General features: G+C 44.1%; 1 protein-coding gene across 15 annotated transcripts in view; it reads left to right on the top strand.

The window, feature by feature from the left end:
• Positions 1–15,194, top strand: part of CDKL3 (cyclin dependent kinase like 3) — a 113,188-nt gene that overhangs the window by 35,026 nt on the left and 62,968 nt on the right. For 7 of the 15 annotated variants that reach the window (XM_062189144.1, XM_062189141.1, XM_062189147.1 and 4 more), the window contains 7 exons: positions 190–329; positions 3,560–3,648; positions 4,486–4,639; positions 4,748–5,076; positions 8,640–8,733; positions 11,732–11,885; positions 13,015–13,112. In XM_062189144.1, the coding sequence (XP_062045128.1) occupies positions 190–329; positions 3,560–3,648; positions 4,486–4,639; positions 4,748–5,076; positions 8,640–8,733; positions 11,732–11,885; positions 13,015–13,112 (1,058 nt within the window). Of the gene's footprint in view, positions 1–189; positions 330–3,559; positions 3,649–4,485; positions 4,640–4,747; positions 5,077–8,639; positions 8,734–11,731; positions 11,886–13,014; positions 13,113–15,194 lie in introns of those variants that run through there. The other 8 variants (XM_062189148.1, XM_062189151.1, XM_062189150.1 and 5 more) reach the window with 4 other exon arrangements.

A 15,194-nucleotide genomic window follows, 5' to 3' on the forward strand; every position in this document is an offset into this window, starting at 1 on the left:
GCGTGAAAGCCAGGCTCTGTTGTGGGACACACGTGTCTTACCAGCATCTTGACTGCTAGGACAGCAGCACCTCCCTGCCCACGCCCAGTTCTCGGCAGTTTACTGCCTGTCACCTAGCAATTTCATTGTTTTGGTTGTAGACCAATTTCTGTGTTTTTTGTTTTGTACTGTATTTTTTTCTCTTTTCAGGCAATTTAACACCTCACTTGCAGAATATCTTTTCCAAGAATCCCATTTTTACTGGCGTGGTCCTTCCTCAAGTTCAACACACCAGAAATGCAAGAAAAAAATACCCAAAGCTTAATGGATTGCTGGCAGATATAGTTCATGTATGTTAAGAAATAAGAACTTAACATCTGAGAAATTTGTACAAATTATAATATAGTTTTTAAGTATTGTTATAATGAAACTCTTAAAGGGTTCCTAAAGTAATATTATCTGTTGAAAGTTATGCCTGTAATACAGAGAAATTAAAATTTATAGACTGGGGCTGACGCTTCGGTGTCACCAGTAAAGCCACTGCCTGCAGTGCCAGCATCCCATATGAGCACCGGTTCAAGTCCCGGCTGCTCTACTTCTGTTCAGCTCTCTGCTATGGCCTGGGAAAGCAGTAGACAATAGCCCAAGTCTTTGGGCCCCTGTACCCGCATAGGAGACCCGGAAGAAGCTCCTGGCTCCTGGCTTCAGTTTGGCACAGCTCCAGCTGTTGCGGCCAACTGGGGAGTAAACCAGTGAATGGAAGACCTCTCTCTCTCTCTCTCTCTCTCTCTCTCTGCTTCTCCTTCTCTCTTTGTAACTCTGACTTTCAAATAAATAAATATTTTTAAAAAATTATAGGCTATTAGACCTGAAAGCTCCTTGAGATATGTTCATTATTTTCAGTTTATCCCAATTTTAATGGTCATTAGGGTAAACTGGACAAATTCCAAGTATATACCATGTTTATCACTGGCTTTTAACATCATTCTGGCCAGATTGGGAATCTGTCTCTCTACTCTGGTATATTAAGCCATCTCTCTCCAAGCCATTGCCAACTGCAATGTTTGTTGTTATGATTTGTTTTATTTGAAAGGCAGAGTTACAGAGAGAGAGAGAGATCCTCCATCTGCTGGTTCAATCCCTAAATGGCCTCCACGGCTAGGGCTGGGCCAGGACCAGACTGAAGCCAGGAGCCAGCAGTTTCATCTGAGTCTCCCATGTGGGTGCAGGGGCCCAAGTAACTTGGGTTATCCTCTTCTTCTTCTTCTTCTTCCTCTTTTTTTTTTTTTTAAATAGATTTACTTATTTGAGAGGCAGAGTTACAAACAGGTGGGAGGGGGCAGAGAGAATCTTTCATCTACTGGTACCCTCCCCCAAGTGTCCACAATGGCCAGAGCTGGGCCGATCTGAAGCCAGTAGCCAGGAGCTTCTTCCGGGTCTCCTGCATGGTTGCAAGAGCCTAAGCATTTGGGCCATCTTCCAGCACTTTCCCAAGCCATTAGCAGGGAGCTGGATCGGAAGTGGAACAACCAGGACTCAAACTGGTGCCCATAAGGGATGCTGGCTTTGCAGGCGGCAGCTCAACATGTTATGCCACAACACTGGCCTGGCAGCTGCAGTGTTTAATTTTGGAAGATAAACCAGTGCCAAAATTTACCTTGAATTGTTGAAACCATGAAGCCCTTTTTCATTATTTTAAAATGTAAATTTTACTTAAACTAGGTAATAATTGTATCAGCGCTTTTAGTACAAAATTCAAAATGTAAAATGGATTTTCTTTGAAAAGCAAATCTGCTTTTCTTTTTCTTTAACCAGCCAATTTCCTTTCACAGAGGCAATTAAGGTAATTTACTTCTGATGTAAAGCCCTTGAAAAATAGTGGTTCTCTGAATTTCAAAATAAGTATCATTGAGGTACTTGAAAAATAGACTCTGAGTCACACAGACTATAATAAAAACTCGGGTCTGCCGCTAATTAGCTGTGTAGATTTGGACAAGTGGCTTAATCTCCGTTTCTCAGTTTATGGGCTATAAAGTGACAGTAACCGCACTTATTTTCTAGAGCTGGAGGATTTAGTAAGGTAATATCTGGGGCTGGCATTGTGGCACGACGGGTAAAGCCACCACCCGCTATGCCGGTATCCCATAGGGCATTAGTTGATGTCCTGGGTGCTCCACTTCTGATCCGGCTCCCTGCTTATGCACCTGGGAAAAGCAGTGGAGGATGTTCCAAGTACTTGGGTCCCTGCACCCATGTGGGAGACCTGGATGAAGGTCCTGGCTTTTTGCTTTGGCCTGGCTCAGCCCATTGAGGTCATCTGGGGAGTGAACCAGCGGATGGAAGATACTTCTCTCTCTCTCTCTGTCTCTCTCTCTCTCTGGAACTCTGACTTTCAAATAAATAGATCTTGAAGAAAAAAAAAAAAAAAAAAGATCTCTGAAATGTGCTTAGCCCAGGGTCCTAAGTAAACTGTCAACAGATGTTGGTGTGAATGTTACTGCTTTCTAGATGAAAAGTCTTGCCAATACTTTATAGACGAGGAATAACCGGGACTTGAAACAGTGCTCCAATGTGGGATGCTGGTGTCACAGGCAACAGCTAACTTGTGCTGCCACAATGCTGCCCCCAGAATAGAATTTTATTTTTATTTATTTATTTATTTTTAAAGATTCATTTATTGATTTGAAAGAGTTACAGAGAGGCAGAGGCAGAGTGAGAGATCTTCCATCTGCTGGTTCACTCCCCAGATGGCTGCAACGACCAGAGCTGGGCAAATCCGAAGTCCAGAGTCAGGAGCTTCTTCTGGGTCTCCCACACGGGTGCAGGGGCCCCAGGTCTTGGGCCATCTTCTACTGCTTTCCCAGGCCATAGCAGAGAGCTGGATTGAAAGTAGAGCAGCCAGGACTGGAACCAGCACTGCAGGTGGTGGCTTTATCTGCTATGCCACAGTGTGGACCCCTGGACTAGAATTTTAACCCTTCTGACCCAGCTTCCTGCTAATGCACCTGGGAAGGCAGCATATGGTGTCCCAAGTACCTAAGTCCTTGCAGCTCATGTTGGAAACCTGGATACAGTTCCAGGCTCCTGGCTTAGGTCTGGCCCAGATCTGGTTGTTGGGGCTATTTGGAGAGCAAACCAGCAGATGGAGGATCTTCTTTGTCTCTCCCTCTCTCTGTCTCCCTGCCTTTCATTAAATAAATCTTTAAGAAAAAATTTTAATCTGACTAATCACAAATTAGGCCAGATTTGTAAAATGCAAATGGTTATCCATGAAGTATCTACCTCACATGACTGAGAAAAGAATCAAAATGACGTAATTAATTTCTGCTAATCCCTGCAGAAAAGGACTGACCTCTGTTTTGGCTAAGCCGAGTCGTAGCACATTTAACCTATAATAATACTTTGCAAGTGCACATTTCTTAGGAAAATAAATGGTCAGAAATTCCAAAAAGGTCCAGCACCATCATTTCAAAAACTTTTCGCTCTGGTAACTAATTCTTCATTTGTCGAGTAAGTGTAGTTGTTTACCATGTAAAGCCCTGTTAAAATCTCACTTGTTAAACTGTTTTACCTTTTCTAGGCTTGTCTACAGATTGATCCTGCTGAGCGGATGTCATCTCCTGAACTTCTGCATCATGAGTATTTTACTAGAGATGGATTTATTGAAAAGTAAGTATTTTGGACCAATGTCTTTTTGCATTTTGTATTAAGAAATTTTACTAGCAGGTTAATTTCTCCTTAGGTTCATGTACATAGCAGAAGTTTTTGATTAACAAAAACGTACTGAGTTATTTTGTCAAGTATTGAGTAGGTAGATGATATGGTAGACTTAACAGGTGTCACAGATGAAAACTCACATAATAAAGGTAATAATCACTGACATTCATTACACAGATGCTACAATTTCAGTGTCATCCTGACCAGAGATAGCATTAAATAAACAATCAGTACTTTTTAACTTTACTCCTGTTTAAATGCTGGGTTTTTTTCTTTTCTTTATTTATTTGAAAGGTAGAGTTACAGACAGAGGGAGAGACAGAGAGAAAGGTGTTCCATCCACTGGTTCATTCCCCAGATGGCTGTAACGGCCAGAACTGGGCCAATCTGAAGCCGGGAGCTTCCTCCAGGTCTCCTACGTGGGTGCAGGGGCCCAAGCTGTTGGGCCATCTTCTACTGCTTTCCCAGGCCATAGCAAAGTGCTGGATTGGAAGAAGAACAGCCATGACATGAACTGAAGCCCATATGAGATGCCAGGACTGCAGGAGGAAGCTTAGCTTACTATGCCACAGTGCTGGACCCTTAATTTTACTTAGACCTCTGACTCATAGGAATATATTATGTAAGTCTATTTTGTAGAAGTTCTATATAGTAGATTTCCAAAATCAAATTTTGAAAGAGGTCAGTGATCAGATTTTATTAGGTAAATCTTATGCCATCTCTTGATGTGCATTATAGTTTTCTGCCTATCTAAATAAAGAACGTTGGTTAATACTGCTTGTTTTACAGATTCATACCAGAACTGAGAGCTAAGTTACTACAAGAAGCAAGAGTCAACTCATTTATAAGGCCAAAAACATATTGTAAAGAAAATGAATTTAAGGATGATGAAAGAAAAATAGTGTATAACAATACATTGCTAAGTAGTTCTTTTTGGGGAAAGGTAAGAATTTTGGTTTTTGTTTCATCCTGTTTAACTATATTATAGTTAGCTCTGTAATGACAAAAGTAACTGTTCTGATGGGTGAGATTTTGGATGTACCTGTTCCAGGAAATGGAAAAAGAGAAAAAACCCAAGGAGATCAAAGTCAGAGTTATTAAAGTTAAAGGAGGAAAAGGAGATATCTCAGAACTGAAAAAGACAGAGTATGAAGTGGAACACTGTCGACAGGATGGGATGGAAGATGCTCACGCTGTGTCTGAGGACACCAGACCTGCAAGCAGCGAACCAGCAAGCCCCGTCAATTCCAGCACTGATTCCAGTGGCATGAAAGAAGATGCGCAGTCTGGAGGCTATATGACAATGCCACCCATCAATCCAGCTTGCGGTAATTTGATGACTGCAAATCTCAACTCTAATCTCTCCCACCCCAACCCAAGGTGAGCTTTAACAGAGCAGAGACCTCAGTAATGCAGTGTTCCTGCATAATGGTTGCTATGGTTTGAGAACAGTTTGGGTGTCCTGCAAAGGTCCCTGTATTATGGAGGCTTGGTCCCTACAGTCCTGTGTTAATAGTTAATGGATTAATGTTAATGGGTAATGGATTCAGTGTGGAGACTTGATCTAATGATGGCATCTAGGAGGCAGGCCCAGCAGAAGGTCTGTAGGTCACATGGTGTGCTCTTAGAAGGTGGTTCTCTGGTGAGGGTTGACTGTCAGAAGTGAGAGGGGCATAGCTGCTGTCTTTGCTTTCTGGCTCACTCTCTGATTTTCCTCTGCACGGGCACTACCGGCCTCCACCAGGTGTCCAGCTAACAGGCATAGTTGACCTTGGACTGTGAGTCTCCAAACCTATAAGCTAAAGTAAACCCCACCTCCCTTCCTGAGTAGCTTCTCAGGTTCTTTAGTTTAAAGTAACAAAAATGTGACTTAACACATTGATAGTATCTGTGTGTAAACTAAATTTTAAAAAGATATGTTGAAGTTATATTCGCGTAACAGATCATTTACTGAGAACTTCTTGTGAATGTTATAAAAGAAATAACTTTTCTTGGTAATATAGATGTTTAATTTTTCACTAATGTCTTTTGGAAAAACCTTATTTATTTTTTTTAAAAGTCTCTTGGGAAATTATCTTCCCTTTTGAAGAGAAATGAAGTGATGTGACCTAAGTTCTTTTTTTCTTTTTTTAATTGACTTATTTGAAAGAGTTAGAGAAAATGGGAGAGACAGAGAGATCTTCCATCTACTCCCTAAATGACTGCAACAATCAGGAGTGGGCAAGGCTGAAGCCAGGGGCCAAGAATTCTGTTCCAGTCTCCCACAGGGATACAGGGACCCAAGCACTTGGGTTGTCCCCCACTGCTTTCCCAGGCCATTAGCATGAAGCTGGATTGGAAGTAGAGTAGCCAGGACTTGAACCGGCAACTATATGGGATGCGAGCGTCTCAGGCCGTGGCTTAACCTGCTCCACCACATTGCCAGCCCCATTTCCTAAGTTCTTATGTGTGCCTTGATGTCTTAGTCTGCTTTGTGTTGCTATAACAAAAATCTGAGGCTGTGCACTTTAAAAAGAGAAGAGATTTATCTGACTCCATGGTTCTGGTAGCTGGAGGGTCCAACAGCATAGCACTGTTGTCCTGGCAAGGGCCCTCTGGCTGCATCACAATCTGGCAGAGAAGCAAACAGAACCAACTTCATGCAGAAGGGGTACATGGGCCAGCAAGGAAGCACGGATCCAAGGGAGTGCCAGGTCTGTTAATGACAACCTGCTTTCTTGGTACTTTTTTTGTTTAAAAAAAAAAAAAAGTTACTTGGGCTGGTGCCACGGTTCACTTGGCTAGTCCTCCGCCTGCAGTGCCGGTACCACAGGTTCTAGTCCCAGTTGGGGCACCGGATTCTGTCCCGGTTGCTCCTCTTCCACTCCAGCTCTCTGCTGTGGCCCAAGAAGGCAGTGGAGGATGCCCAAGTGCTTGAGCCCTGCACCCACATGGGAGACCAGGAGGAAGCACTTGGCTCTTGGCTTCGGATCGGCGCAGCGTGCTGGCCATAACGGCCATTTAGGAGGTGAACCAACTGTCTCACACTAACTCTGCCTGTAAAAAAAAAAAAAAAAAAAAAAAAGTTACTTGGAGCTAGCGTTGTGGCGTAATGGATAAAGCCATTGCCTACAGTGCTGGCATCCCATATGGGCGCCGAATCAAGTCCCAGCTGCTCCACTTCCGATCCAGCTCTATGCTATGGCCTGGGAAAGCAGTGGAGATGCCCCAAGTCATTGGGTCCCTGCACCTGCATGGGTGACCCGGGGGGAAGCTCCTGGCTCCTGACTTCAGATTGGTGCAGCTCTGGCCATTGCAGCCATCTGGGGAGTGAACCAGCGGATGGAAGACCTCTCTCTCTGCCTCTGCCTCTCTGTAACACCGCCTTTCAAATAAATAAAATAAATCTTTAAAAAAATTATTTATTTATTTGAAAGAGTGACATAGAGAGAGGGACAGACAGAGAAAGAGCTTTAATCTGCTGATCCATTCTCAAAGTGGTCACAACAGCTGGGGCTGGGCCAGGAGCCAGGAATTGCATCCAGGTCTATCACGTGGGTGACAGGGGCCCCAGTACTTGAGCCATCATCTACTGCTTTCTCAGGTGCATTAGTGGGGTCCTGGATCAAAAGTGGAGCGCAGCTGGGACTTGAACCGGCACCTAGTCATGGGATGCTAGCCCCTCTGGGTATTTCTAAAGAGAGTGAAAACATGCTCCCAAGAGAAAAACCATTCTTAAAGACCTAATCAGTTCCCACAAGGCCTCACCCCTTACAGGTTCCACCGCCTCTAAACGTTGTCAACACTAGAGACCAAGATTTCAGCACGTGAACCTTTGGGAAAAAAACAATATCCAAACCATAGCACTTGGTACAATAAGGGGGACCTCTTTTTTGTTTTTTGTAAAGCAGATTCTCTCAATGGAGAAAGGACAGTAAAAAAAAAAAATAGTTTTTTCTAGTTCAGTAGCTTTTCGAGTTCAAATATTTTAGTAGGAAAGCAGCGTATTGGGCCAGTTTTAGATACAGCCTCTCATACAGCTGAGAGACTGCTAACATGAGTCTGCTTATTCCTGAGCAATGTGATGGCTGCTGAGGGTCTGTCTAGCAAGGAGTTAAGGTCACATTTCAGTTTAGGGACACAGCTGTGATCTAGGTGAGGAAACTCTGTGCATTAGCCCAGGCAGATTCTGACAGACAGGTTTGGGCTGTAGGTCGCAGAGGTGGGCAAGTGGACTTGCCTGTGTCAGTCAGAAGGTATATCAGGCTGCAGCATGCAATCGCCCATTATTGAGGTGACCCCAAAACCATGATGCTAATAATCGTGGTGGTAAACTGGTCTTGAACAGCAGGCTCATAAACTGGGGAACCCAGTGGTTAAGAGGTGCTTGGCTAATCCTCTGCCTGCAGTGTCCGCACCCCAGGTTCTAGTCCCGGTTGGGGCGCCGGATTCTGTCCTGGCTGCTCCTCTTCCAGTCCAGCTCTCTGCTGTGGCCCGGGAAGGCAGTAGAGGATGGCCCAAGTCCTTGGGCCTCTGCACCCGCATGGGAGACCAGGAGGAAGCACCTGGCTCCTGGCTTCGGATCGGCGCAGCCTGCTGGCCGTAGCAACCATTTGAGGGGTGAACCAGCGGAAGGAAGACCTTTCTCTCTGTCTCTCTCACTGTCTAACTCTGCCTGTCATAAAAAAAAAAAAAAAAAAAAAAAAAAAGGTGCAATTTCAGAACATACAGAAGGGAGCCAGCAGGAGTCACTTCACAACATGGTGTCTCCACAGGTGTTAGCCTTGTAGTAGTTCTCCTCTCCATGTTCCCACTTTCCTCTTTGGAGCACTTGAAGGCTGGACATTGCATTTTGGTGCTCAATGTTCAAACAGTAGATTTCCATGCTGTAACTCGTTGTTGTAGCTACAACAATGGCACTTCTGGGGAGTTCTGATAACTTCTCATTCATTTTTAAATAACAGGTTAGCTGAAAGAGCAAAAAGGAGGCGCACTTCTTTACAGTATGTTGGACAAGCTGTGTCTGACAGCAGGCAGGACGATGGAGGTGCCGTGCAAGTAAGGCAAGAAGCTAGCCACTCAGATGTGGCCTCTGGAGTGTGACCTCCCTTCCCTTTTCTCAACCTTTGCTGCTCTAACACTTTAAAAAGTATGCTTTGAATTTATTTTTGTTTCAGTTCCTGAGATGGAAATAGGCCATCTTTTCCTTATGGCTTTCAAAGTTTTAGTTAATATCCTTTATCTTATTTGTGTATTTTTTAATGTGTGACTTGGGCGTAGTAAGTTAAGGTTTCTACCCTGAAAAGTCACAAGAGGGCTGGGTGGTAGGCACAGAGACTTAAGCTGCCTTTGGAATACCTGTATCCCATATTTCAGTGCCAGTTCGAGTCCTGGCTCCTTTGCTTCTGACCAGCTTCCTGCTAATGAGCCTGGGAGGCAAGAGATGATGGGCCAAGTGCTTGGGTTCCTGCCTCCTACTTAGGGGATTCAGTTGGATCTCCTGGCTTCAGCCTGGCCCAGCCCTGGCTGTTGCAAAATTTGGGGGATGAACCAGTGGATGGAAAATCTCTCTGTCTCTCTCTCTCCGTCTTCTCTCTCTCATACTGCTTTTCAATAAATAAATACATGTGTACATAAATACATAAGTAAATCTTTAAAGACACAAGAACTTTTGGGTTTCTATTTTCAAAAAATGTTTTTAGTATTTTAGTAGATGGATTAAAAACAGATCACTGGTACCAGCACTGTGGCATAGCAGGTGAAGCTGCCACCTGCAGTGCAGGCATCCCGTATTGGCGCCAGTTTGAGTCCCAGCTCTCCACTTCCTTTTTTATTTTTCTCCTCCTCCCCTCCCCCTCCTCCCTCCTTCCCTCCTTTCCTCCTCCCCTCCTCCCTCCTTCCCTTTTTTTTTTTTTTTGACAGAGTGGGCAGTGAGAGAGAGAGACAGAGAGAAAGGTCTTCCTTTTCCGTTGGTTCACCCCTCAATGGCTGCTACGGCCGGCGCGCTGCTGGCGCACCGTGCTGATCCGAAGCCAGGAGCCAGGTACTTCTCCTGGTCTCCCATATAGGTGCAGGGCCCAAGGACTTGGGCCATCCTCTGCTGCCTTCCCGGGCCACAGCAGAGAGCTGGCCTGGAAGAGGAGCAATCGGGACAGAATCCAGTGTCCCAACTGGGACTAGAACCCAGGGTGCCGGCGCCGCAGGTGGACGATTAGCCTAGTGAGCCGCGGCGCCGGCCAAGCTGCTCCACTTCCAATCCAGCTTTCTGCTATGGCCTGGAAAGCAGTACAGGATCCCCCATAGTCCTTGGGCCCCTGCACCTGGAAGAAGCTCCTGGCTCCTGGTTTCGAATTGGTGCAGATCCAGCTGTTGCGGCCAATTGAGAAGTGAACCAGCAGATGGCGGAAGACCTATCTGCCTCTCCTTCTCTCTCTGTGCAACTCTGACTTTCAAATAAATAAATAAATAATCCTAAAAATAAAAAGCAGATGGCAAATAAGCATGACTTACTTTCCTCAGAAAAAATAATTAGTGTAGTTCATTCCTTTGTTTTTTACATAGGAAAATAGTTTATTTCAAATCGAATCTGTTATTTATAGGAAAGTATTGAAGGAAGGGCATCTCATGTAGCAGTTAAGATGTTTGGGACACCAACATCCCTTATCATAGTGCCTGAGTTTGAGTCCCAGCTCTGAGAGGTAGCAGGTGATGGCTTACTTGGGTACTTGGATACTTGGGTACGTACTTGGGTCCTTGTCACCCACTTGGGAGACCCATATTGAGTTTCCAGCTCCCAGCTGGGCTTGCTCTCTATCTCATGTCTCTCTGCCTTTCAAAAACTTTATTTTTAGTTAAAAATAATACAAACCGGTGCCAGCACTGTGGTGCAGTGGGTTAAAACCCTGCCGTGCAACGCTGGCATCCCATTTGGATGCCAGTTCGAATTCCAGCTCCCCCACTTATGGTCCAGCTCCCTGCTATTGTGCCTGGGAAAGCGGCAGAGGATAGCCCAAGTGCTTGGGCCCCTGCATCAGCATGGGAGACCCGAAAGCTCCTGGCTCCTGGCATCAGATCAGCTCAGCTCCACCCGTTGCAGCCATTTGGGGAATGAACCAGTGGGGGGAAGATTGATCTCTCTCTCTCTCTGTCTCTTTTTCTTTCTTTCTCTCCCTCCCTCCTGCCCTCCATCTCTCTCTGTAACTCTATCTTAAAAATAAATAAAATAAATCTTTGAAAAAAATAATACAAACCTATCTAAGAGCAGGTGATTGATTAAGAAAGTTAGGGTGGGACTGGTGTTGTGGTACAGCTGGCTGCCACTGGCTTGAGTCCCAGCTCCTCTGCTTCCCTTCCAGCTCCCTGCTGCTGGCACCTGGGAAAGCAGCAGCAGATGACCCAAGTGCTTGGGCCCTTGCCACCCTCGCGGGAGGCCCAAGGTGGAGTCTCTAGCTCCTAGCTTTGGCATGGCCCAGCCATACCCTTTTGCAGGCGTTTGGAGAGTAAACCAACATACAGAAGATCCTTCTCTGTCTCTCTCTCTCTCCCTTTCCCTCTCCCTGAGTCACTCTGCCTTTCAAAAAAAAATTGTTCCTGATTCCACCTTTTTGCTAATGCACATCCTGGAAGACACTGGTGATAGCTCAAGTAGTTGTGTTCTTGCTGGGTTCCTGGCTCCTGGCCTCAGCCTGAACCAGGCCTGGTTTTGTGGATATTTAGGGAGTGAATTAACAGATGGGAGATCTCTGTCTGTTTCTTCCTCTTGCTCTCTGCTTTTCAAATAAAAAAAATTTTTTTAATTAAAAGTTAAGGTTATTGCTCTCATGATGAAGCCTTTTATTCTCAGAATATTAAATATGCTAAAATATTTTGTGAAGCTTCTATTGGAGTTTGATTTGATTATATGTATAATAATGTGTTTTATTTATTAGTAATTAAAATAATTGTTATACCTCTCTTCTATAATACAATCATGCAAATGGCTAGCGCAATTCTAGACTTACTATTCTACAAATAGTTCTGCATGTTTCTTCAGGCTGACTCTTGTTCGTTTGTTTAGAGCCAAGTGGAGAAGAGTGTATGTAAGGGTCAAAGTGGCCAGGTGGCAAATGGAAACAAAAGGAAGCTGAATTTTTCCAGATCTGACAGAAAAGAATTCCATTTCCCAGAACTGCCTTTCACAATACGCTCTAAGGAGATGAGAGGAATGGAAGGTACAGATATTTTGCATAGCTTTACTAATCCAGATATCATTTACAAGACTTTTAAAAACAATGTAACTTACATTCTGTAGTGTGGTAGAGCTAGAAAATAGTGAAGTGCTGAGAAAAACATTTTCAGTGGATGAGATTTTCTCCCCCTACTCAAACAAGGGTGAAACTTGAAATATTTTTAAAAGGGGGGTTTAAAACTGCTTTAAGGCTGAGGTTTTTGTTTGTTTCATGTTGTTCAAGTGTTAGAATGGCAGTATTAAGGAAGGTGGATTTGGCTCAGCATGTGATCTGGAGTAAATCACTTTCCTATGTGTTCTTCCATGAGTATTTGCCCACAGAACAGCAGGAATGTTATATGTACTTCTGGCATCCAGGTATTTAGGAGGTTAAGATTTATAAACCTAAGATTTATCTTAACATCAAGCTTATTTTTTTGGCCTTAAATAAATATTTCTTCGAAGAAGAGTGACACCTTGTGAAAAGTTAATATAATAGCAAGAATACAGTACTTGTACTGCTCAAGGAATGATTTAATGCACTGAACAGTTACCCTTAGAATTTTTCAAAATTAATGTCTTCTTTACAAAAATCTTTTTTTGTTTTATTTGTTTGAAAGGCAGAGAGAGACAGAGAGACAAACACAGCCACATCTCCCATCCACTGGTCCACATCCACACATCAAAAATGCCCACAATAGCTAGGGCTGGGCCAGGTCAAGTCCAGGGGTCTAGAACTCAGTCTGGGTCTCCCACATGGATGGCAGAGGCCCACGTCCTTGAGCCATCACCTGCTGCTTTCCAGGGTGCACATTAGCACGAAACTGGAATGAGGAGCAAAGCTGGGACTGGAGCCCAGGCGCTCCACTGATAAGAGATGCAGGCTTCCCAGGCAGCGTCTTAACCGCTGCACCAAGTGTCTGTCCCGGTATTTTCTTTAAATATTTGATAGACTTTTTATAAACTTATAAAAAGAATAATTTACCATTACAACTCATGACTGATTTCTTTGTAAAAAAAAAAATAGTGACTTTAGTGGACATCATAATCTTGTTTTGAAGTTCTTGAAAAGGAAAGTAAAATTTCAGGATAGGAATAACAAATTATCATTGTTTTATGTATTTTTGCAAAAGTTAAGCAGGTAAAAATGCTGAAGAAAGATTCAAAGAGAACAGATACATCTAAAATACAAGCTTTACTTCACATGGACCATAAGCAAGAAAAGCAAGAGGTAAAACTTTTTTTTAATAGTTTTTGTAGGGAATGTTGTTTAGAATTTTTTACTCTGCATAAATTTATTTCTGCATAATTTATTACTGTTGAAAAGGTGATAAAATATGAAAAATTTGCAGTCCTTGGACTCTGGAAACATACCTATATTTTCAAGAATAACCAATTACGAATGTTTTCTGTAAGCTCCTTTCTGCGGTAGTGAATACAAGCTCTCCTCTGAATGTGTGATGGTGACCCCGTGTGTCCTAGGAAAAGTCGTGCCTGTGTTGTGTGTCATCAGGCATCTGGCAGGTGAGCCATGCCAGGAAGAATGAGAGCGCTGTGCACTGTGGCTGTCCTCGCCACAAGCTTGTCCGAACGTGTGGCTTCTTCCTCTCTTGTTTCCTCTTTTTTTTTTGACAGGCAGAGTGGACAGTGGGAGAGAGAGACAGGGAGAAAGGTCTTCCTTTTGCCGTTGGTTCACTCTCCAATCAGCACCGCGCTGATCCGGCAGGAGCCAGGTGCTTCTCCTGGTCTCCCATGGGGTGCAGGGCCCAAGCACTTGGGCCATCCTCCACTGCACTCCCGGGCCACAGCAGAGAGCTGGCCTGGAAGAGGGGCAACCGGGACAGAATCCGGCGCCCTGACCGGGACTAGAACCTGTGGTGCCGGCACTGCAGGCGGAGGATTAGCCTACCGAGCCGCGGCGCCAGCCTCTTTTCCTCTTGATTCCCGTCTGTCCCTGCTGTGCACCTGCTTTCACAGCGACGCATCAGTAATCTTGTTGAATTGTCCCCCATCCGGCCCACTGGAGAGATTTTGAATTTCGTTTGGAAATCTCGTGTTCAGCATCCAGATTAGTGCTCTCAGAAAGTACTGACTGCGTCGGAGCTTGCTCCTAGACGGCTTCTGTCCCACGCTTGTGAGGTCTTCTCTTGTGTGATGTACTGACTGCATAGTCTCTGTTTTTAAAAATTAAATCAGCTACATTTTATTACTAATAAATCATGTGTACCTACTAGGGAAATCTTAGTAAATTAAAAATCTATAAAACCTGATCTAAAACTATGTAAAGAAGCTTTTTAAATCAGGCCACTCAGTCTCCGAAGCATCTGGATAAGGGAGTTATCAGACACTGTTAATTGTGACATTTAGGGCCACGCCTAGAACTTGTTAAAGCTCCACAGTCCACGTTACAGAGTTCACAAAGTTATCTGGTGGCTTTAAACTTTGACCTTGGGTGCCTTACTCGTGTGCACATCACTGAGTGACTGGGTAAGTTGGGGACCTGGGGATGGGAGGATGGGAATGCGCTGCATGTGCTCCGCCTGCTTCCTGTGAGCGCCCCCAGGAACTGAAATTACACCCTAACGCGGAAAAGAAAGGACTCCCGAGACAGAGTGGCACTCTTAGGATAAGTAAATAGATAATTCTCATATGATGCAGAACTCCTGGAGATGAACTTTAAAAAAAAATGACCTTGAAACAGGTCGTTATTAAACATCACCAGAAGTCATCTGTTGGTTATGGTTTATTTGTATTGTCCATTAAAACCGGTTTTGACAAGTGATTCAAATTGCATGTAAGGGTAGCCCAAACACTTTTAATAAATTCGTTTCAGGGGCAGGCTCTGAGCCACTGCCTGCAGTGCCTGCATCCCATATCACAGTGCCCATTTGAGTCCCAGTTCCTCTGCTTCCAGTCCAGCTTCCTGTTAAGGTCTCCTGGGAGGCAGCAAATGATGGCTGAAATTCTCAGGCCCGTACCACTCACGTGGGAGACCCAAGTGGAATTTTGGATCCTGGTCAGCCCTGGCTGTGGTGGGCATTTGAGGAGTGAAGCAGCACATGGAAGATGACTTGCTCTGTGTCTCTGTCTCTGTTGCTTGCTTTGCCTTTCCAGTAGATAAAAATAAACATTTAAAAATAAATTAATGAAAAAAAAATTAATGTCAGAATTAAGAAAATGTCCTAAATTTTGAGTCTGTAGTTTATTTTAGAGCTCAAGAAAATGTGACATGTCTTATAAATATAAGATAGGGAGTAACAACTTGTGTGTTTTGTTCTTGGCTCTGCCATTGATACTGTGATTTTAATTACCT

Source organism: Lepus europaeus, chromosome 4 (genome assembly GCF_033115175.1).
Source record: "Lepus europaeus isolate LE1 chromosome 4, mLepTim1.pri, whole genome shotgun sequence".
Lineage (NCBI taxonomy): Eukaryota > Metazoa > Chordata > Mammalia > Lagomorpha > Leporidae > Lepus > Lepus europaeus.